This window comes from Eleginops maclovinus, chromosome 7, assembly GCF_036324505.1.
Source record: "Eleginops maclovinus isolate JMC-PN-2008 ecotype Puerto Natales chromosome 7, JC_Emac_rtc_rv5, whole genome shotgun sequence".
Classification (NCBI taxonomy): Eukaryota; Metazoa; Chordata; class Actinopteri; order Perciformes; family Eleginopidae; genus Eleginops; species Eleginops maclovinus.
This window is the reverse complement of record NC_086355.1, coordinates 2,391,882-2,414,414: the sequence shown is the minus strand read 5'-3', so window position 1 is coordinate 2,414,414 and position 22,533 is coordinate 2,391,882. Positions and strand designations below refer to the sequence as shown.

The 22,533-nt window shown below is 43.0% G+C and overlaps 4 protein-coding genes across 5 annotated transcripts; 2 read left to right on the top strand and 2 right to left on the bottom strand.

Annotated features, from left to right (window-relative positions):
- The first annotated feature begins 1,058 nt into the window (after nucleotides 1–1,058).
- On the top strand, nucleotides 1,059–4,040 carry crygs2 (crystallin, gamma S2). Its single transcript, XM_063887014.1, has 3 exons — nucleotides 1,059–1,135; nucleotides 2,258–2,500; nucleotides 3,669–4,040. Exons 1-3 carry the CDS (start codon nucleotides 1,127–1,129, stop codon nucleotides 3,939–3,941), a joined length of 525 nt encoding a protein of 174 aa, XP_063743084.1. The 5' UTR covers nucleotides 1,059–1,126; the 3' UTR covers nucleotides 3,942–4,040.
- Nucleotides 4,041–4,782: 742 nt separating this feature from the next.
- lcmt2 (leucine carboxyl methyltransferase 2) lies at nucleotides 4,783–9,588 on the bottom strand. Of its 2 annotated transcripts, XM_063887013.1 has the most exons (14): nucleotides 9,418–9,588; nucleotides 8,840–8,964; nucleotides 8,530–8,611; nucleotides 8,245–8,425; nucleotides 7,998–8,154; nucleotides 7,430–7,619; nucleotides 7,218–7,325; nucleotides 7,041–7,128; nucleotides 6,747–6,965; nucleotides 6,343–6,582; nucleotides 6,152–6,249; nucleotides 5,448–5,635; nucleotides 5,156–5,291; nucleotides 4,783–5,065 (listed from the first exon to the last, which is right to left on the bottom strand). In XM_063887013.1, exons 1-14 carry the CDS (start codon nucleotides 9,583–9,585, stop codon nucleotides 4,901–4,903), a joined length of 2,145 nt encoding a protein of 714 aa, XP_063743083.1. In that variant the 5' UTR covers nucleotides 9,586–9,588; the 3' UTR covers nucleotides 4,783–4,900. The 2 variants fall into 2 exon arrangements, with proteins under 2 accessions (XP_063743083.1, XP_063743081.1); XM_063887011.1 differs by having other exon boundaries at nucleotides 6,747–7,128.
- Nucleotides 9,589–10,338: 750 nt separating this feature from the next.
- Nucleotides 10,339–16,607, top strand: rab5b (RAB5B, member RAS oncogene family). Its single transcript, XM_063888386.1, has 6 exons — nucleotides 10,339–10,453; nucleotides 11,821–12,133; nucleotides 12,829–12,980; nucleotides 13,444–13,566; nucleotides 14,168–14,261; nucleotides 14,386–16,607. The coding sequence occupies exons 2-6, from the start codon at nucleotides 11,968–11,970 to the stop codon at nucleotides 14,499–14,501; spliced, it is 651 nt and encodes a 216-aa protein (XP_063744456.1). The 5' UTR covers nucleotides 10,339–10,453; nucleotides 11,821–11,967; the 3' UTR covers nucleotides 14,502–16,607.
- A 1,433-nt stretch (nucleotides 16,608–18,040) lies between these two features.
- Nucleotides 18,041–22,453, bottom strand: dbr1 (debranching RNA lariats 1). Its single transcript, XM_063887153.1, has 9 exons — nucleotides 22,297–22,453; nucleotides 21,503–21,825; nucleotides 21,301–21,425; nucleotides 21,133–21,213; nucleotides 20,966–21,051; nucleotides 20,650–20,874; nucleotides 20,320–20,397; nucleotides 20,090–20,235; nucleotides 18,041–19,172 (listed from the first exon to the last, which is right to left on the bottom strand). The coding sequence occupies exons 2-9, from the start codon at nucleotides 21,697–21,699 to the stop codon at nucleotides 18,434–18,436; spliced, it is 1,677 nt and encodes a 558-aa protein (XP_063743223.1). The 5' UTR covers nucleotides 21,700–21,825; nucleotides 22,297–22,453; the 3' UTR covers nucleotides 18,041–18,433.
- Between the last annotated feature and the right edge of the window lie 80 nt (nucleotides 22,454–22,533).

The window sequence follows — 22,533 nt, the reverse complement described above, 5'->3', positions numbered from 1 at the left end:
TCAACCCTAAAATATGTCAAATGGTAACAGTTAGTTCCACTTTGACCCGATGCAATGCTTAAATGCTGCTCGGATATGCATCTGTACAAATAATTCAAAATACACTTTTTAATGTAGTTTCATTCGTGATTATGTCAGATGAGTCTCCGTAGTGTTAGAACAGATTGTGTAAAGCGGCTTTGGGTGCTTTTGAAAGGCGCTGTATAAAGGAAATCTTTTATTTACTATAAGCCATTTAGCTTTCCTTCCCTCTCCTGCACAAACTGGGTTATTTACTTACCTTTTTGCTATCAAATTAAACTAAAACATCACTGAATATATAATAAATGAAATGCTAAATATCTAATAATATCCCACGAGAGGCCTTTTCTGTTCATACCATTTTATATTACAGGAGTTTATTTCAGCGTTTAAATGGAGGCCTTTTCTTGTTATGGAGTATTTTTTATTAGTACTTTTACTAAAATCTACCTGCACCAGTTCTACTTCTACTTTTTGATAACAAATAATATTTTAGGAGTTTTAGAGTGGCATGGTAGGTTTAAAAAAGGCATGCAATAATAAAGAATAAGCTACCTTATTTAATATAGAAGAGCAAAGCATACATCAGTAATAATATACACATTTGAGAGTTTATATGGAGGCTTTTTCTTGTAAAGGAGTATTTTACAGTTTCAGTACTTTTTCTTAAGTAAAGGCCCGAAATGCGACCTCCACTCTCTCGGGATCCTTCCGTAAGGCAGCAGTAAGGCCTGAGTTGGCGAGCCTCACCAGGTGGGGGGTGAAGCTGGTGGAGCTGGCATGTGCACCAGTGGGGTGGGCACTACACCCAGCCAGGAGGGAAGTAGGGGGGGTGAATGGACGTTTACCGTTCCCGGGCCCATTATGCCGTAATCCTTCCTCCCTTTTCTGGAAAAACTGAATAGGACCAGAATCACTGACTCAATTTTTGGATCTCATTTTCATGACAAAGCGATTGTTCCCCCTGTTGGCCCCGATGAAGCTGTTTGTAAACGGGGGCGGGGGCCCGGGGGTATAAAAGTGAGTGGTGAGGGGGCCAAGGCAACATCGAGACCTCAGGGGAGCACCATCACCACCGAGAGCATCAAACACACACACATCCACCATGGGCAGGGTGAGTCTGACTGACAGCTAACACCAGAGGGAAGGATTTCTGTGGGGGTTTGGAGCTGCAGATGGGACCCTCTCTGCAGGAAATACTGGGGGCCAAACAGTGGAGGAACTTCAGTGGGCTGTAAAGTAGAAGCTGCAACAGTAATGCATGCATGAGTATCATCCAGTAATAATCTATGAGATTCTGAATCGGCCTCTGAGCACTTTCACTTCTTAAACTTTATATTTCTACATTTTTACTGAAACGTTTTGTTTGCAGGATTTTATTATTATTATTTTACTTAGTACTCCTTCCAACACTGAAGGGACCCTCCCGGCAGGAATTACTGGAGTAACTTTATTGAAATTGGCTCCATTTTTGGCTCCTGCTACATTAATGCATGCATGGTTATAATCCAGTAATGCAATATCATCTTTCTGATACGGGCCTCTTGCATCAGGAGCACTTTTAATTAATATTAATTCAATATTTCAGGATTTCATTGCAAGGCTTTGACTGAAAACAGAGCATGTCTGTGTTGAAAACCTTAGTTTCTCTTTCACTTACTTTTATTCCACTTGGCTTTTCCCATTTACTTTGGTTAAAGGAGTAAAACCAGAGTTAGAAATCATGCATTCGACACCTTACTGCTGCATTCATCACTTTAAATGTGCAGCTTTTAAAGGAAGAGCTTGTTTTCATCATTCTGTACCAAAGGTAGCTTTTATATTTAACCAACATACAGCACCATCAACCTATCGTTTGGTAATAATGGTACAGTATTTGTTGCTTATGCTTTTTGTATTTTATCTGAATTTTCAAAGGTAAAGCCATCAAAGTTAGTAGAAACTATCAAATTTGTCAAATAGAGATAAAAAGTTGCAGAAAATTGAAATAATCAAGTAAAGAAAACTCAAAATTGTACAAAACTTGAGTAAATGTTCTTAGTTTGAACCTATTTTGCAGATCTAGGTGTAATCATTTCATTACTGGAGGTTAAAGCTGCAGCTTCCAATGAAAAAAGATGCTTTTCAGCGCTTCCCAAATCAGAAAAGCTGTTTGTAAAGCTCCTGTCGTTATGACGTGACCTGTCTGACCTCTCTGCGGTGCTGAACGAAGCCTCCGTGCTCCCCCGTCTCTCAGATTGCGTTCTACGAGGACAAGAACTTCCAGGGCCGCCGCTATGAGTGCGACAGCGACTGCTCCGACTTCCACGCCTACCTGAGCCGCTGCAACTCCATCCGGGTGGAGAGCGGCGCCTGGGTGGTGTACGAGAGGCCCAACTTCATGGGCTACCAGTACGTCCTGACCCGGGGGGAGTACCCAGACTCCCAGCGCTGGATGGGCCTCAACGACCGCCTCAGCTCCTGCAAGATGGTCCACTTTGTAAGTCAGACATCTGTGTGACACTATTTCAACATACAAGGACAGAAGCAAGGCAGCAAAGTGAACTCATTCCTTCCTCAAACATGATCATTACAAGTGCAGTAATTAATAACCGAATCTTTCCACATCATTTAGGACTTTGCAGGTTTGGAAATGATAAATACCAAACCTGAATCAACTCGTAAATCAGGAAGTACTATTAGCGATGAGTGCTAAAAGTAATTTAAGTTCGCTCCACATTTACTGACTGCAACATTAAAGCGTTACGCATTAATGGATCATTAATCATAATCCAGAGAACGGCCATTCTGCATAATGACAGCTTTCAGTTTTAGTACGAATACATTTGTACTTTTACTTGTTGTTTACTTGTTACCTACATACAGTTTGTGATTTGGCACACAACAGAGTCCATACCCCCAGTCGATAGTGTGTGATACTTTAAATAAACAGCCTGTGGAAAAATGGACTCGATAAACTGTTCCACCTTCCATTAAGACGGCATAATTGGATGCTTTTGACCCTAATACAGTCCTAATTTAAAGAAAGCACCATACCAACAAAAACAAGACAAACAGAGGAAGTTTTTAGGATGAGATTGATTGCAAAGTCTTTAAAACACCAGTGAGATATGACCTCATTAAACCTCCAGGGTCTGGTGGGATCAAGGATTACTGAGCATGCAGATCTCTTAAATCACCAGTAACCTGCACAAAAAAGTGACTCCTAGTAGTGATTTTTCCTCCATAAACGTTGGCTTCATGACTCAAGCAGTCAGGAGTTTGTAGCACAGTTAAAAGCCAGCGCAGAAGAGAGACGGATTGGAGGTCACGCTCCGATGCTGCATGTCCGCAGGGCTTCGTGGATGGAAACCAATACGAGGGTCAGCCATCAGTACGAGCTGCTGGTCCAACTGACCCACAGCCCGCAGCCACACTCACAGATCAATCTGAGTTGTACGAGCTGCATGTGTAGAGTTTGCTCTGTTTATGCAGCATGAAGCAAACAGTGAGGGGTGCTTATCTGATGCAGGGGGGGCAACGCTTCCAAACGGGACGCAGTTACCGGGGAAAAGATGGCAAAGTATCCTCATCCCCTCCCCACTCATCCACAACCCCCTGCATTAATACCACCTATCTTCCTCTCTCTTCCTCTCCTCCTCTTGCAGACCGGGGGGGCCCAGTATAAGATCCAGCTGTATGACAAGGAAGACTTCGGGGGCCAGGCCTTCGAGGCCTCCGAGGACTGCCCCTCCCTGCTGGAGAAGTTCCGCTGGAGGGAGGTGCACTCCTGCAAGATCCTGGACGGCTGGTGGGTTTTCTACGAGAATCCCAATTACCGCGGGCGCCAGTACTTCCTGGAGAAGGGCGAGTACTGCAAGCACGGGGACTGGGGGGCCGCCAGTCCCACGGTGCAGTCCTTCAGACGCTTCACCGAATGATTTCACACACACTTCCAAACACGTGGCAAGATTTGATTGACTATTTTGTGCTTTTGAACTGAGGTCTCCAAAATAAAACCTGTCCAATGAGCAGACTGAGCACATTTCCTGTTTTGATTTCCCACACAGGAGTCTTTTGACCCCCCCCCCCCAACACATCCACTCTTCTGAGGAAATGACAGTTGTTTTGAATACGTGATCGGTCCAAAACGTCCCTAATTAGGGATGCAAGTACTCACACTTTTCATTATTGATTTATCACATTACAATTTCCAACTGTTTAGGGACACTATGGTGCAGAAATGTTAAAATACACCTATTTGAGAATGATGAATTTGGCCCTAAATTGCATGTGTTACCAAAAGGTGGATATGTCTGTAAAGGGGAGACTTGTTGGGATTATACAACCAATTTCCATCCAGATTTCTTGAGGTGAGAGGTCAAGGGACTCCTGTAAATATGGTCATAGCAGTATTTCCATCACCAACATCTGAAGCGTTATTTGGCCCTCTTCCCGGTAAGCTAGTCTGTGATTTCATGGGTGTTGAGTTTAAGATGATATCAGTGGTAAAAAACTGTAAATCACGGCTTAAGATTTCATAATAGATTCATCTCTGTCTATTTCCTACTGTATACATGTATTTGTTGGTCTCTGAAATGTCAGAAAATAGTCGAAATTGTGCATTTAAGTTTCTCAAAGTCCAATGTGAGGTTTCAAATCTTGTGTTTTTAAATCAGAAACCCAAAGATATTTTATTTAAAAGGATATAGAAAAGAGAAAAGCTGGACATCTTCATATTTTAGAGGCTTTCATTTATGCATGAAGAATGACTTAAATAACTGAAGAAAATATAAAAATAGTTTATTTACAGATCAATAAATCCACTAATTGTTGCAGCTCTTTTTCATCTAATATAAGTTCATCCTTCCTGCCTGTGATGTGAGTCTGGATGTCTGCTTTATCTCAGCGCGGCTCTGAGGTCCACAGTGACCGGCTGCAGGTTGAAGTGAGTCCCGAAGGAGAAACAGTTTCCTCCTCCTCCGATCAGCAGCAGCTCCGGGTCTCCGGGGTTCGTCAGCTCCGAGCAGAAGGAGTGGAGCATCAGAGGCCAAGGCACCGCGGTCTGGAGAGGGAAGAAACACAGAGAATCAGACAAGGCCGTTACAACTGGGGAGGATGCATCAATAAAGGAAAGTCCCATATTCCAACGGACCGTGTCCATTCTGAACTCCACACTGCAGCGGGTGCTGAGGTGGATCATGAGGACTCCTGGAACTCCGTCTGAATGCAGCCAAACCCCTCCAACCACCAGCAGCCTCTCACCGATCACATGGGCTGTATGGGAGTACCTGAAGCAGAGATAGGTATAACAAATGTCCTCCTTAGGAACCAAACAGGGAATAAAGATGCAAGTTTGAATACTTTCCAAAGATTCAAGAGTAGAAACTTCAGGACATGGCATCAGAGTTTCATTTTGATGGACTGAATGATGTGAAAGCTCAGACCTGGGCACAGGGGGGGGCTGCACGTCTATTCTCTCCCAGCAGAAGCCCCTGTCAGTCGGCCTTAACACAGCTGTGTCCCCCAGAGGAACCCCCCCACTGTCTACTCCTCCGAACAGCACCAGGCCTCCCTGATAGGAACAGGCTGAATGGGAGTGACGGGCCTCTGGTGCTGCGCCCTCTACTGGCATCTGGAAATAACACACACACACACACACACACACACACACACACACACACACACACACACACACACACACACACACACACACACACACACACACACACACACACACACACACACACACACACACACACACACACACACACACACACACACACACACACTGAGCGTCATGGAGGAACATTTTCATACTCTCATCAATTACCTACGTTAGGTCAAATGAGTGTTTTAGTCAGATTGACCTAACCCTCTACACAACACTACAGCTGAATCCCTTTTCTCCCTCACGCAGAAATAAAAAATATATATTTGGTCGATTTTTTATCTGAGAAACTAAATAAATATGTGAAAAAATTTACAAAAATGTCATAAAAAAAAGTGATATACATGTTTGATCATTTGTCATCAATAATATCTTAAGAAATCAATGAGGTGTATGTAAAATAATATCGGGTACCTCAGTACTGTTCATTGTGTCGAATGTGAAGTGTGTTTTTACATCTGTAATAAAGACTAAACCAACCTCTCTCCAGTGCTGCCGCTCAACACACAGGAAGTAACCGTCACTCAGGACTGGCTGTGATTCATTCTTTCCACCAAACACAAACAGAAAGTCTTCACCTGCAGAACAAATCATAACGCTTTGAAGTAAAATAAGTACTTAACAATCAAAGTGGTTAAAGAAATCCCGTAATACTTCCTGTTTGGCCTCACCTTTGTGCCTGACGGTGGCAGCAGAGTGCCTCCATCTCGGCAGTGGCGCTTCACCCGTACAGACCATCTCCTCCACACAGAGTTTCCCCGGGTCCTCTGAGTGGAGAGGATCCTGTGGACCCCCGGGGACCAGCGATACTCTGAAGAGGCCTCTGGCTGGTTTCAGAGGAGAGGAGCGACCCCCGAATACCAACCCACCCCCTCCAGGGAGAGAGGTCGCCGTGTGGTAGAGACGAACTCCTGCAACACATGAAACAACTGCTTAAATATCACATCCCTGTTTTATCTGTAAATGTTCACTTTTGGACTTCAGAACGCTCTTGAGTTATACATTTTTTGGGGATCAAATGAGTAAAAAAGAATCCTAAAATCTACTGAAACTCATAATCAGCTCATCCTCTTACCCAAATCCCCTGCTGTCTCCACACTGACACACCTCCAGCCTCCCTGGCCCCTGAGCAGGACCCTGCTGACGGGCCCCCTGCCTCCTCTGCTGCTCCCTCCTGTCAGCAGTACCCTCCCCGTGCTCAGAGAGGTGGAGGCCGTCCCCAGACCCTCCACACACACCGGGAGGGGCCGCAGACTCAGGGCTGAGGTGCTCCAGGACGGGAGTATGGACGGCACTGGAGATAATGAGGCAATAAAAGAAGGTGTTCGTGGAAAGTGTTTTTCCACGAGAGGAACAAAGTGATATCTACCTGGAGGATGTGGGAGTAACGCCTCAGCCATCAGGGAGCCTCGGGAGGCTGTGAGGATGAAGTAGTGAGAGCACTTCTGGTGCCACTCCTGAAGGATTTACAGCATTGTTACCAGGACGTTTTATTTGATGCGATAGAGAAGTGGTCATCAGCCAAACACACATTTGATCAGCTCACCTCGTACTCATCAAACGGCTCCAGGCTCTCCACTCTGCTCCTCTCCTCCTCGGGGACCAGCCCAAAGTAGAAGGCGTTCATATCCAGACACACACACTGCTCCCAGCCCTGCAGACAAACACACCTCTTGATTCAACATGTGTGCATACTATAGAAATCACAGCTACAATAACCAAGATGTGTTCATAAGTACAAACTGTCTGCTCACTGACCTGGTCCAGGAAGCGGTGCCTCTGTGCAGCTGTGTCGGGGTATTGCTGGAGGGCGTGCAGAGTGGAATTTAGTTTCAGGAAGTGATCCTGCATGATGCGTCCGAAGGGATCGCGAGGATGAATCTGCTCGTACATGACGAAGAGAGACTGTGGCAGGAGCTTAGTGGCCCAACATATGACAGCGTCTGACCTGGAAGAACATATAACAACAACAATTCATTCAGAACTTCTCTAACTCGTTCTTAAAGCTCTAAGGGTTTAGGATCGGCCGAAATATTGAGACTCTGTAAAGCAGATCTTCTAATGATGGTTTTTTTTCAATACACAAACCAAGAAAAGACAATCTAGAGGAGAAAATACAGTAAACAACATAAACAACTACTAATATTACAGGCTTATTAATGTCAATAATTTATGCCACGCCTTCACCATCCCTCAGAAGTCTCAAATATTATTATTGATATCTAAGATAGACCACAAACTCTTAAAATCCACCACTTTTTAATAGGAATTGCCTACACAAAAAGTGCGATATGGTCCCGTAAATGGATCACATTTCAATCCTCACCATTGTGTCTCCATGTATGTGAGCACCACTTCAGAGAGAATCAGAGTGGGAGCCGCCCAGTCAAGCCCAGCTGCACTAAGAGCCTCCTCCACCTGCGCCTCCTCCCTCACATCCACCCCCAGCAGACGGTACTGACCACTGTGCACATAGACCGGACCTGAGGACACACAGGAACATATACCCTTACGCTATATGACTACTACAATCTCTTTAAATCTCAGGTAAATGTGTGAAGGGAATGACTCACCTGTAGGGGAAGGTAAATGTGGGTCCAACAGCCCCCTCAGTGAGATGTTAGCGTTGATGAGGGCAGCTTTACGTCGGCAGACATCAGGGAAATCCACCTCAAACACCACAGCTCTGTCCAGGGCTTCCTCTGCATGCAGGCGGAAATACGCAGAGTCGAACCCCGCGCCTAAAGACAGAATCTAAGGATAGGAAATGAATAAAACATATAAATTAAGGTAGAATACTTTACCCTTTATGAAGCAAACATCTGAACATCATAGTGTTTGACATGCTGATAACTTGCCTGTCTCTTCGGGCAGTTTTCAGTAACTTGTAGGAACTTCTTCACACAGTGGTCCACAGCTCTCCAGCGCACATAGTAGCCCCTAAAACATGCAAATACACTTCAGAATGTCTTTTAAAATAGTGATTGTTATTGTTATATTTCATCATATACTGTATACTATGGTTTGTATACAACTGCGCACAATCTAAATGCCATTTCTGATGAATAAAATCCTTCATTAAGTCAAAATACTGAGTAAAAATGACCAAGATCTAAAAATGCTATAGTTCAAATATGGCTTGAATTTCAATGCAAAGGTAATTATGACCTGTTGATGAGCGGGGCTCTTCTGGCCACTTTGCAAACAAAGTGTTGGAGGAAGGCGTCCTGGAAATATCCCTGAGCTGCAGCAGACACTTTGCTGACCACACTGCTGTCGTTGGTCCCCTGAACCTGGATCAAGCAACAAAAAACACAAAACAATTGTCAACTTAGGCCTGGGTAACGGAAATATCCAGATTACTTGAGTAAATGTTGAGTAGTTAAGGAAGTTAAAAAGCAATGAGACCTGCTGTCAAGATAAATGCTCATTATATACTTGCTAAGTAAATACTCAAGTAAATAATGGAAATCCAACACATAAAATAGTGCATGACATAGGGATCAGATATAGCATTAATTAATTAACTAAAGAAATATATATATTTATATATAAAAAAGAAATATATATATATATATATTAAAAAAAGAAATATATAGAGAGAGATGCAAACTCTGTAAAACAGTAAGTAAAAGTATATAAAAAGTCTACAGTGGATTGCAATGGAAATAATAATACTATTTATATCATCTTTTGTTGTAATAAATGCAATATTTATATGTATTTATATTATATATAAGACTTACAGCGGTGTCCCTGCCCTGTCTCTTTCTATTTGTTGTCGGCATAATGTCAGCAAGTTGTCTTGTAATTCGCAGGTAAAATACAACACATATTTCACAGTATATTAAATCAAAATGTCCATTTTCATGATAGAATTGAGGAGCCACAGAACATTTCAAAACATCCTTCATGTGGGAAAGACTTCCGGGTGCTTCCCTCTCTGGAACACAGCGCCCCCTGCGGCTTGGAGGACACACAGGTAAAATGAATGCTGGTCATTTCGATGATTTACAGAGTTTGTGCCATGGTTATATTCCTGGTTGGACTTTGATTATACTTGTAATAATAAAATAATATTTATTTCGTCTTTGGCAGTCTTTGTACGGATTTTTTCTCAAAATTTTGATTTGTTCTCAAAATTCGGACTTTTTCTCAGAACTTTGACTTTCTGCTCATAAATTATTTTTCCCCAAATTCTGACCGTTTTCTTAGCTCCTACGGTTCTGTTTAGTCACCCACCATTACAAAAACGGAATAGGTAATAAAGCTCGTTATCGATTGGCCAATAGACAAGATTGACAGCTGTTTCAACCAATGAAATTCACAGCTGCTCTGAACTCAAGATATTTTATTTCTTTTGCTTAAAAGTAGTAAATAACAACTACATAAATTCATAAAGCTTTCATTTGGGTTATAAGTTCACTCAAAATGTAACATTGGTAATATAAACCTCATGTAATTATGGTTGTTGTTGTGTTGACTTTAGATTGTGATTTTGGTTTCATGGTACTGTAAGTATTTGTAAGCAGCTGTGACTGACAGACAATCGATTTTAATTTGTGTTTATTGTATTAATAAGGGGCAGGTAATTGGAATAAATGAATAAACATGAAATACATAAATATAATAAATGCGGTTGTTCTTCACACGGTTTGACAATGCGGCACTCACTGCGCATGCGCAAACCTACAGGAAGTGTTAGCATTTCTCTCACCAGCTGATGAAGCCAAATTGTCAACAGTGAAACCTGCGATATCTGCTGAAACCCCAGTAAACACGGTGAATATTCCTTAAAATTTCCTCTCAGTACCTCTTTATTATTCAAACAATCAGCTGGTATTTGTTTATTCTGGCGTCGAAATATAGATTGAGTTTCGTCTGGAATGAGGGGGTCCGTTAGCACAGCGATCCGATAAGCTGCTGATAATAGTGACATTCACACTTCAAAACGAGGTGGTTTTAAGGGACTGATTTGCTGCAGGGGTGGATGTTTGTCAGTATTGAAGTGTATCAGGTGGGAGAGAGCAATGTGAGAAGCATCCATGCTAAAGCTCAGGTTTCACTGCAGGATGAAGGGACACAGCTAGCACAGGAATATTATCAAACATGTCTGAATCTCTGCACACAGAGGAGACAATCAGGGCTGGAAGATGCCTTTTCTGCAGGAATTATCCTCCCTTTTCTAGCAAAGCAATCATCTTTGTGTCTGGAGTGTTTGTGAGGTAAGATGTGAACACAGAAATGCAAAGTAGTGTCTTGCTATTCCTTATGTTCATGTCTAAACTAAAAAGGTACGAGCTACATCTTTTTGAAGGCTTGACTCATTCTGTTTTTATCAAATTAGTTCCAGCAGCTTGCCTGTTGAAGCTCAGGTTTCACTGCAGGATGAAGGGACAGCAATCAGAAACATTTTTAGAGGTGATTCTGAATTATTGGACACAGAATTATCCGTCTGTCTTTTCATTATAGAAGCGTTGGTTGTTATATAAAGAAATTCAGTTGCAATGCAAAGTTGTGTCTTGCTCTTCCTTCCACGAGTCCATGTTGGATTTATTGTTCAATTTTATTTAAGGATATAGAAGACAACATCCTAAATTCAATAAGTAATAAAGACAGAGGACATCATACAAACAAAATGAACTGGACCCGATGTGACTGTTTCAAATCAGTCCGGCATACCTAACCACTTTTCTTTTTGGATGACGGTAAGCATCCCCATGTAAAATCTAATATTGTACAACTTTGTATAATCCCAAACTGAGAGCTTGACTCATTTTGTTTTCTACAAATGAGTTCCTATATGTATTTCCAGATGTACGCAAAGACAAGAGGGCACCTGAGCAGCTAGCAGTACGGTGAACGGCAACAGTAAAACCCCAATATAGATCTAAATATACCAGCTTCTGCATAAAGATAAAACAATGTTTACTTAATGTAGAGAAACCTTATTTCTCATGGTGACAGGTGACCGGCCACAGAGAACATTTACCCTGAATATGCATGTGGCAGGGGCCGGTTTCACTACCTGAATCATGTTAAATGGAATTGTCTCCCTATCAAATTAAAGGAAAACTCAACGTGCAGCCCTCCCTATTCCTCTACATGTCATCTTGCACCAAAACATAACCCGTCACTTCTTCCCGCAGATAAAGCAGGGAGTGAAGAGACGTCAGGACACATCAGCGAGACCTCACTCCACTCTGGAAGGCGTTGCAAGGGACTGACATCCCCGAAAGCCCCCCATATCTTCCCCCCCCGCCCCCCAGGGAGGAGGCGCAACCCCCCCTGCCGGTATGAGCTCCAGAGGCAGTGGAGGCCGCACGAACGGCACACTACCACAAACCAAGATCTGCCAGTTCAAGCTGGTGCTGCTGGGGGACATGGCGGTGGGCAAGTCCAGCCTCGTCCTGCGCTTCGTCAAGGGGCAGTTCGACGAGTTCCAGGAGACGACCATAGGAGGTGTGTGTGTGTGTGTGTGTGTGTTTGTGTGTGTGAGGGGATAAATGGGAGTGAGGGCAAGAGGGTGTGTTAAATGCTCATCAGGTGGTTTTAAGGGAATACTTCAGTCCTGTAATTGGCATTAGTATTAAGACTAGGTAATCAAACATCCCAATAGGTCTGATAAAATACGCTGGTTTTAATATCACGGCGATATAGTAGGGTTGACTATTTATTATCATATGCCCAAAAGATACAGGCTTCTCCAACAATGCATCATGCAGTATACTTAAAAGCTAAAGGAAATGGCATACAAATAGTGCAAGTTCAAATGCAGTAAAAGTTCAGTTTGTACATGTAAACAAGAACAAGATAGATTGTAAAGTAAATACTGTACCGAGGAATAAAGCACTGTAAATATGTAGAAATATGTGGATTGTAAACAGATTTATGTACTGTAAGCAGAGAAGATGAGGACATTTAACAGAGCTCAGGAAATGAATGTGTGGTCCAATACTTCACAAGACTTTCACTTAACCTTTCTATTAGTTAAGGGTTGTGCCGGTGTACATGTAGAGGAATAGTGATGGTATGTCTGGAAGAAATGAGAATATTATTATTACGCTGCATGAGTTTGCTGCTATAGTTTTGCTGTTGTGGTTTTAAGGTTTTTAGAGCACCTGGTTATAGCTTGTTATTCCCCTCTCTTTCTTCAGCGGCGTTTCTGGCTCAGTCGGTGTGTTTAGACGACACCACGGTGAAGTTTGAGATCTGGGACACTGCGGGACAGGAGCGCTACCACAGCCTCGCCCCAATGTACTACCGCGGAGCTCAGGCCGCCATCGTCGTCTTCGACATCACCAAGCCGGTAAAGTATAAACCGTTTTGATCTCTAACTGCTGATAAAACCTGCCAAATTTCCCCTCTGTGGGAAAGGTATTCTGATTCTGATATGTATGTTTTACTCAAGCACACATTCACTGACCTCTGTGCCCGGTGTTTACCTGTGTGTTGTTGGTCTCTCTGACCTCTGTGCTGTGTGTGCAGGACACCTTTGATATGATGATAAATGTTTTGAATACGTTAAATTGTGTTTTGTGTGTTACACAAAATTCTGAATTTGTTTCAGAATTTTGACTTTTTCTCAAAATTCTGATTTTTTTCTCAAAATTCTGACTTTTTCTCAGAGTTATGACTTAGTCAAAATGGTGGTTAGCGGTTGGCTAACAGACAAGATTGACAGCTGGCTAACTAATGAAACCGAGGTATGACAAGACAGGTTCACAGCTGCTCTGAAATCAAGATATACATATTTTGTTCTGTGTGTGCAGGACACCTTTGAGCGGGCGAAGGCCTGGGTGAAGGAGCTGCAGAGGCAGGCCAGTCCCAACATCGTGATCGCTCTGGCCGGGAACAAGGCGGACCTGGCAGAGAGGAGACTAGTAGAGTACGAGGTAACAAGCTCCCCTCCTGTCTCCAACATCCTCATGAAAAGCTTGCCATACATATCAAAAATACCCGGATTTAAATGGCAGTAGATAACATTTAGCTTTGTCTCATCATAACAAAGTGTGTGTTGATTACACATAGAGTAATGACACCGTCAGCGTTTTGATTGGTTCAGCCACTGGTTATGCTCTTCCTGTTACAATCAAAGTCCCCTACATATTTCACTGACATACACACCACAGTCATGTTTCTAAACAACTGATCCAGTGATTCCTCTGGGTTTAATGTCGGATTATGGGGAGAGTATTGTGAATCGCTATCATTTTGGCCAGGATAATCGGGACATTAAGTCCTAATTGTAGAGACAGATATCCGGCTCATGCTCATTTATTTTTTTAGGTCACAATATATTTTTTACTACATGTGGCTGCATTAAAACCTATGTGCGGTTTGAGTCCGTATGAATCAGCGGCTGCACTGCACAACAGGTGTTTGTAGAGTCGGCATAGGTCATGCTTCACAGAGGGCTATCAGTAGATAAGAAACCTTATGCAGGCCATTAAAGAGTAAGAGTGTTTCTGATTTGATATTTGTTTTGTGTAACAGGAAGCTCAGACGTACGCTGAAGACACCGGCTTGCTCTTCATGGAGACCTCTGCTAAAACAGCCATGAACGTCAATGAGCTCTTCCTGGCTATCGGTGAGCGTCCTCTCCTTTACGTGAGACTTATCGAAGGAGTATTTGTTTTGTACCTTCTAGTACCAAAGTCTGCGTCTGGTGTAATTTTTTCTTTCCATCTCATATCATTCCTGTGTTAATGCAGCAAAAAAGATGCCAAAAACAGACACCCAGAACCCCACACACGCAGCGCGACACCGGGGAGTGAACCTCCAGGACCCGGACGCCCACTCCACCCGAGCCTGCTGCGGGGGCAACTAGGCCTCCACGAGTCCCGTCTGTAACCCCACCCTCCACACCACCACCACCACCACCACCCTGAACCCATCCTGTCTCCTTCCACCAACGTACAAGGGGGGAGTCTGAACCAGACAGAAACCCACCCCCCTCGCCCTCCATTCATCCTCCTGTCAGGAATTAAAGGAGAGGAAACGAGGAAAGGAAGCGTAGGAGTTGTGGCTCGCTGAGATTTGGAGAGGGGAGGTAGACTAAGAGGAGGAAGATAACGAATGTGGAAGACCGTGGCTAGCCTGTTGTAGTATTTAGCACTAATTGTGATTATTTTTCTTCTTGCATCGTTTCAAAAATGCACAAAACAAGCAGCACACACACTGGCCCAGGATGGAAAAGGAGGATCAAAAAAGGACTGCTTTCTTCTTCTTCTTCTTCAAAGCTGTACACGCTTGCTTCGCCTCCTCCTAGTGAATCAGACCCTGCTGTGTATGCCGACACATAGTGTAGCCCCGGAATGAAACCGTAGTGTGTAAACCCCTGCCTGACCTTCCCTGGTGTCGCCGGCACAGATTGCCCAACATAAATCCATCTGTACATATTTATTGTCCCGTGTTTTGACAAAGGCTCTCCTCCTTCTCCTCCTCCTCGCCCCCCACACTTTAGGATTGCTGATTTGACATTACGTGTGATGCATTTGATCCGACAGACTTGCTTGCTTAACGAGAGATTGCTGAAGTGCCGTGTTCCTGAAACATTTTGGGTTTGCTCGAAAAGGAGGAAGAAACGTGAAGACTGGAGCTCTTTACAACAACTACATAGGACTCGAGCTGGAGTGTGTGTAGTCACATGACTTTAATGTATAACTAATGACTTACCTGGAGCAAAGAACCAATCCCTTACACTGAAAGAAAGTAGTAGTGCATCCAATGTTGTTAAACAGCTTACAAGGGACAGGTCTGCCACAAAATATCTTTAGGTACTTAAAAACCGTCTCTATCCAGAAATCATGACCAAGTTATTCAAGCAGGATCCGCCTAACCCTATCCGTGCAAAAACGAAGCGTGCACCTGCTCTTTGGGGTTTAGTTTGGTAGAAAGAAAAATAGCTCTTACATGAAACTGCTCACTACAAAGTCTGTGGACTATTTTGAGAAACTGGGTCATGATTTCTAGAAATAGACATGTGGAGAGTTTGTTTGTGGTATTTTGAGCTCTAAAAGCAATCTAAATTGATGAATTGCACTACAGGTAAAATGTAAAATGTGTGTTTTTGGGTTAGGGTTAAAATGTCCCATTTAATCTGATTTATTTTCATTGTCACACTAAGTGATTGGGCTAATTGTAACAGCATGAAATGTAGTAGTCCATCTCTGCCCAGGTGAAGTAAATTGGCATTAGGTAAATGATGTATTGGGGAAGGAATGAAAGGAAGAAAAAAAAGGAGAAATTCTGCCCGTGTTGTGTTTAACGTGTCCTGCATCTGTCCCGCGTCCTAAGGCTGAGCTGCTGGTGAATCATGGTGACTATTTAACTTATTCATTTAGCTTAAATCAATATGATGCTCTTAACACTGAGCTGTGTGTGCTTGGCTGAAGAACATGAGGAAGTGATTTGATGAAAACACAAAAAAGAAGTGCCTATTCCCAGTTTTCTTTTTCTGTGAATCATGTTTGCGTGCTTCGTAGGTGACGTGCGGGAAAACCTGTTTTCCTTTTTGCTCGTACTGTAAACGGATAAGAGCACCCTGTCATTAGGCTTCACTGTTTGGCTCTCTGTATGGATGTAAACAGATCTTGTTGAATACACTGTATGTTATATATTACTGTCTTAATTTTAAGGAAGGTGGATGTTGATTTTTAGCAGCGCACACACAAAAAAAGACTCAATCGATGGTGACTTAAACAGGAATTGGTGTCAAAGGAAGATATTTTGCTCTGCGTTATTTTCAGCATACTTGAAGTACATGGTTTGTTCTTCCCACCCCGGACACTTACGGCTCATTTTGTTCTGCACTCATTCATCCTTCAGTGATCACATGTAGGTTCCGTGTTCTGTGCAATTAAAACAAGACTTGGTTTGTCATCAGCACTTTGAGGATGTTCAGTGTTCAATAAAGCTGTGAATGGCGCTCTGAGTGCAGAATGACGATCGCTTTTATTTCACTTGGTCCAACAGTTCAGATTTAACACGATTCAAAACGACTTTACCTTTGTGACTATGACCTGCAAGTTTTCTAAAAGGTACGCTGAAGACACTGGCTTGCTCTTCATGGAGACCTCTGCTAAAACAGCCATGAACGTCAATGAGCTCTTCCTGGCTATCGGCGAGTCCCCTTCGTTTACATGAGACTTATCGATTGTAAAATACTTTCAAATGCATTTTTACTAGTTACCAAAAATCATAGTTGCACAACCAAGCTCTGGAAAACTTTGTACTTCACACAAAGAAACCATTGACATTATTTTGACCCCGAAATATCAAACATTTATTAGTTTTTTAAAATGATTGTTTGTTCTTAGTGAATACATTCCCTCCCTGAGTATTTTCTAGTTTGAAAGTGGTTATTCAGAATCAGAAGTACTTCATTTATCCCAAACTGGGAAATGTTTGCGTTGCAGCAGCAAAATACAAAGAGAAGCAAAACAAATACAAATAATTAGAACTAAAAAATAAAGTGAAAGTGAAAAATGAAATGAACAAAAAGGCAGTAATAATGATACAGTGTAAATGTACAACGTTAAGTGTACAGAGTGCATGTTAAGTCCAGTTCACAGAGAGGCTATGGAGCAGTGAGTTATTGCAGAGGGCAGGAAGGTTCTCCTGTACCTGTCCTTGTGACAGCGGAGCTGGAGCAGTCTGTTGGAGAAGGAGCTCCGCTGTCCTTCCAGCTGCAGGTGGAGAGGGTGGAGAGGGTGGGTGGGGTTATCCATGATGGACAACAGTGTGTTCAGGGTCCTCCTCTCCATCACAGCCTCAAAATTGGATTATTTTGACATAAACTAAAGATGAGGATGCCAAAACCTTTCTTTGCTTTCTTATTAAAGCGAGCAACATGCCCAAAACAGACACTCGGAACCCCACACACGTTACATGTGATTTTGGCCCTCAAAATATCAAGGTATCTGCTGTAAATCTTTTTCTTGAATTAGTATTTGTTTTATTGGTGGATATATTCACTCTCTTTATGCAATGTGAGTCTGGTGTTCATTTGTGTTCCTAAGTTCCAAACAGTTCTGTCTTAAAGCAGCTAAAAAGATGCCAATAACCGAGACCCAACCACATGCAGCGCGACACTGGGGGGTGAACCTCCAGGAAAGGTTGCCCACTACACCGGAGCCTGTTGCGGGTGGAACTACACACCCATAAGTCCCGCGTGTGGCCCACCCTCAGCACCACCAACACCCTGAAACCCTCCGGTCTATTTCCAACGTCTCTTGAAGTGTAGGTTTTAGTGCATGTAACCGGTCTTCAAAGACCCCCCCCTCACCATTATGTACACCTGCGCTCCTATTGGCTAGCGCTTCAACACAGTGGACGTGATAGGCTAATACAAAAATGACAAATGTGTTAAAAATCATCATTTATTTTATTCCTTTTAAAATGTTTTGCAAAGTGACTGTACAAGAGTGTGAAATTCATTTCAAAAGACAAAGATATTTTAATGTTTTTTTACTAATTGATGTGGCCTTGAAATAAGACGTACAAAAACCCCAAATCTAAAATGTTCTTGGTTTGATTAAAATATATATAAAAATCCTATTTTAACAAAGAGAAAGCATTGCTGTAGAAACCAAATCCAGATATGAACTCCATTGTTGTGTACGATCTGCTCTCTGGGCTTTTTAACAAATCCACATCAGTAGAAGCTGCATCGAAATGGCACACAGTTTACACATTAATCAAATCAATCACAATGGAGACCCTGACGAGTTGTAGAAATGACTCCTCACACTTTAACCTCTAAACCTCCCCCTCCTCATCGTCCACTGCCGTGTAGATGACCTGGTTTCGGCGTTTGATTTTCGGAGTCGTGCTTTTACTGCAGGGCGTCTCGATCTCATCGCTGCTACGTTTGAGGCATTGCATAGCCGAGACATCTTCATCATCACCATCACCATCGTCTTCCTCCCAGTGTTCCTCCCTCTCTGCTGCAGACTGAGAGTGAGAGGATGCTGCTGGTGTTGAGTGTGAGGGGGGGGGTAGACTCATTATGTTGGAAAGAGAGGGTGATGATTTGGGAAGGGGGAGAACCATGCGGCTGGGGGTGCTAACTCCCTCTACAGGAGGCTTATTTCCTTTTACAACCACCTCCTCCTCCTCCTCCTCCTCCCACTCATCCTCTATCGTGATCTCGTCGGGGTTTATTGAGCTGGACATTCCCGAGGTGTCGGACGGATACCCGCTGGGCTCGTCCCCGCTTCCCGCTCTCTGCCCGTCGTCATCGTCTTCCTCCCCCGCCTGCATCCTCCCCCCCTCGTCGCCTCCCTGGCAGAGGTGGGCGTAGAGGTCCGTGAGGCCCAACGTGGCGCAGAGCTCGGTGGTCTGAGGGTTGGTGCTGCAGCTGGGGGAGAGGTGGTACTGGGGCTTGTTGGGGTCGTAGAGCGGCACCGTCTGGCTGAAATTTTCAGGGATGGTGAGCTCCCCGCTGAGTGCCTCCATCACCTTCATCATCGCTGCTTCGGACGGCCTGAAGTCCCACCTGGTGTTACAAAACACAACATGAAGCCACACTGTAACCTGGGTTTACGTAAACTGCAAAAGGTATGAGAGGAAAGGTCAATTTATTCAACCTTTTCTGAAAACTATCAGTGTAAAGACTGTCTTAACTTATAAAATAACAAACTGAGAAGTAAATTAAATCACAATTCTGCATCAATGTATATTTTGACACATTTGTGTGAAGCATTATCATTGTTTATCATCAAAATATCAATTATATATGTTATTTTGTGCCAAATTTATCCTTCAAATGTGCACGTTTGTGCGTAATAATGGCAGCTCGCCATTGGCTAGTTTTATTTTGCAAGACACAAAGTCATCGTCTGTGTTTTATATCATCACAATCAGTCTATAGTCATACATTCAAACATAGAACATGCCATAATAACAGCTTCTTACTCATCATGTGGTTAGGGAGTGAAGTATATACTTTGGCTTGTTTAGGAAATCAAGACACTTCTAAACAATAACAATATATATTCTTGAAAATAAATTCATGAATATATACAAATATGTGATTGATAAAAACAACAACAACAACAACAACAACAACTACCGTTCGTTGACTCTTTTGAATATAACATATATCCAACATATCCATTGCAGTACACAACATGGATTTCCCTTCTACAGAAACAACTCACTCTGTGTGTTCAAGCAGCTTCCTTTGGCCAAGCCTTAAATTCTAGGAGTTTGATTAATTTATGAATACAGGTTCAGCTTCAAATATGACAGGTACGTACACGCTCTGGCTGTTCCTTGGAGCTTTAGTCACACTTTTTCAGTCTAAAATAAAAACGCAACTCCCACATGTCTCTTCAGATCCAGGAGTGATGCTTGTGGTTCTTTTGGGTTCATGTTCTCTACCTCCAATTACATGTGTATATATCTGTTCACCTTTCGTGCAGGCCGTTGTTCTCGGGGGGGTTCCAGGGGTGAGGGGTCGTCCTCTGCAGACTGTTGGTGGCCTTCAGGATAGCAAGCCACTCTGGATCATACTCAAGACCTTCAGAAGAACCCGCTCTCTCCTGAACGTCCACAATCTGCAACACAAGGTGTATAAATCCTTGTTTAAAACGCCTTAAACTTGACCGGGATCTTTGTATATTAAATAAACGTCCGCTCACCTGTAAGAACTCCCTGTGGGGCAGACACTTGTCCAGGGACAGGAACTTGGTCACACGTGGAGCAGAGTTAGCTTTAGGCTAAAGACAAGAGTATGCACGGAGTTAGAATAATAAATGAATACATCAGATAGCTATTATACAAGAATTGATGTACATAGCACCTTTCAGGACATAACATGCAGCTCAAAGTGACTTAAAGCTGCTGCTGGTTTCTCTGGCGTGGTTGGATTTGTTCCCACAATCATTTAAGTCCCAATCCAAAATGCAACAATGGCTAACACTGACATTAGCAGCAGTAAGCTTCCTGCAGAAAACCTGCCTCTCTCTCACCGGATGTTGCATAACGGCAGCAAACTTCACATGGAGGTGAGCAGAGAACCAGTAGTTGGGCTGCAGGTGAGACAGCAGCTCCTCCGCAGCAGGACTCCCCAGAGTGTTGGACTCCACTTCCTGACGCAGGAACTTCTTCTTCCGCAACAACTCCCCCGTACTTCCATGGCGGTAGATCCCACGAGGCCAGTCATGGCTCATGAAGATGTCAATGGGCATCTGGATCTGGGTGGAAACATTTAGGAAGGAATATGCAGGGTTCGGATGAATAAAGGTTGAATGAGTGCAAGAGAGAAGGTGAATGGAGGATATTTACCTGCTTCAATTTGAAGACCTCAATATTTCGGATGTGGTAAACGCTCCGAAGTGTATCAGGGTTGTATGGAGGGAATTCGTGGTGACCTTGAAGAGCACAGGTTTCTTGTTAACATACTGCAATATGTGTCAAACTTAAACATTTAGACAGTCAAAGAAAGCCCTTACCTCTTCTGTAGTCATGTGATTTGAATATTCCAGATACGCCACCAATTCTAACCCCTTTGTACCGAATAACTCCAGCATAACCTACGGATAAATGGTCATAATAAGTCAGACCTGAGACTTAACAGATGGAAACAGAATAATCACAGCTCCTGTCTGCACGTTTCCTACCCAGATAATAAATGTTAGGTGCCACCCAGCCTCCGTAAGGCAGCTCCTGCAGGTGATTGGACGCCTCATGGTTCCCTCCGATGAAGACGGTCAGGATTGGAGCCTTCTTCTCTCCAGAATAGTATCTGCAACAAAACACAGTTTTAAATTCCTGGACTCATATCTTGCAGTTTTTAAAACATGATTAAAGAAAACAACTTACTTGTAAAAGGTCTGCATCGTTCTGTACTTGGCGGGTACGGCCATGCACTTCATGTCGCCTTCATTTCTCACAGCCTGGAAGTCTCCACAGCAGAGCAGCAGCTCCACTTTCACCCCTTCCTTCTTCTCCAGGTAGGCAATGGTCTCGTAAATCTTGTCAAGCTCCCCATGGCAGCAGCCTTCCACTGCAATCTTCATTCTGCACGACCGGGTAGCTAAGCTGCTAATCCCCGGGAAAAATCACAGTCAGTGTTGGTTTGAATTCTGTGCCCACCTAGGGGCTGTCAGCCTCCACACACAGGGATGGGACAATCGTTCTGTGGTCTGATTGGATGTAAACAAAACAAAGGTCCAAATATTAGTGATACTACAAACACATCATGCAGTGGCTAGTTAAAATAACGATCATACACTTAGTGAGTAAATGGAAATAGAGGGAAAGAAGTAGAAGATTCAGACATAAATAGAATTTTAAAACATAAGATATGCCACTATGCACTTTGTTCTGTTGGGATTTCCATGAAAAAGGTGCACATTTGATCACATTTATCTGACTAGCGTGGCTGCTCGGTATACGTGCACACTTTGCAATGATGTGTCTAACCTGTGTAGTAACTTCCAGTTGCAACACACCATTAATTGGCAACGCAAGTGCTCATATTAGCCATATAACATAACATGCAATAGCTACACACAAAATGTACCATAACGTTACAACGTGTGCAAGCAAACAGAGAACCATAATGCTCTCATAAACATAACGAAACAAAACCAGATAACAAAGCGAGAACTTACTGCGATGCGAAAATAACTGAGGAGTATGTTCGTGTAGTTAAATACGCTGATAAGTCACAAACTATTCAGAAATTCATGTCTAAAATACGGATAAAAAGGAACGCGATAGAATGAATTTCCCACCTCGCATCTACTACATAAAGCGCATGCGCCAAACGTCACAAAATGGTTAGATTTTCAACAGCAGATTCAACACCCTCGAATAAAAAAATTGATTGGACTTTGTATATTTCATGT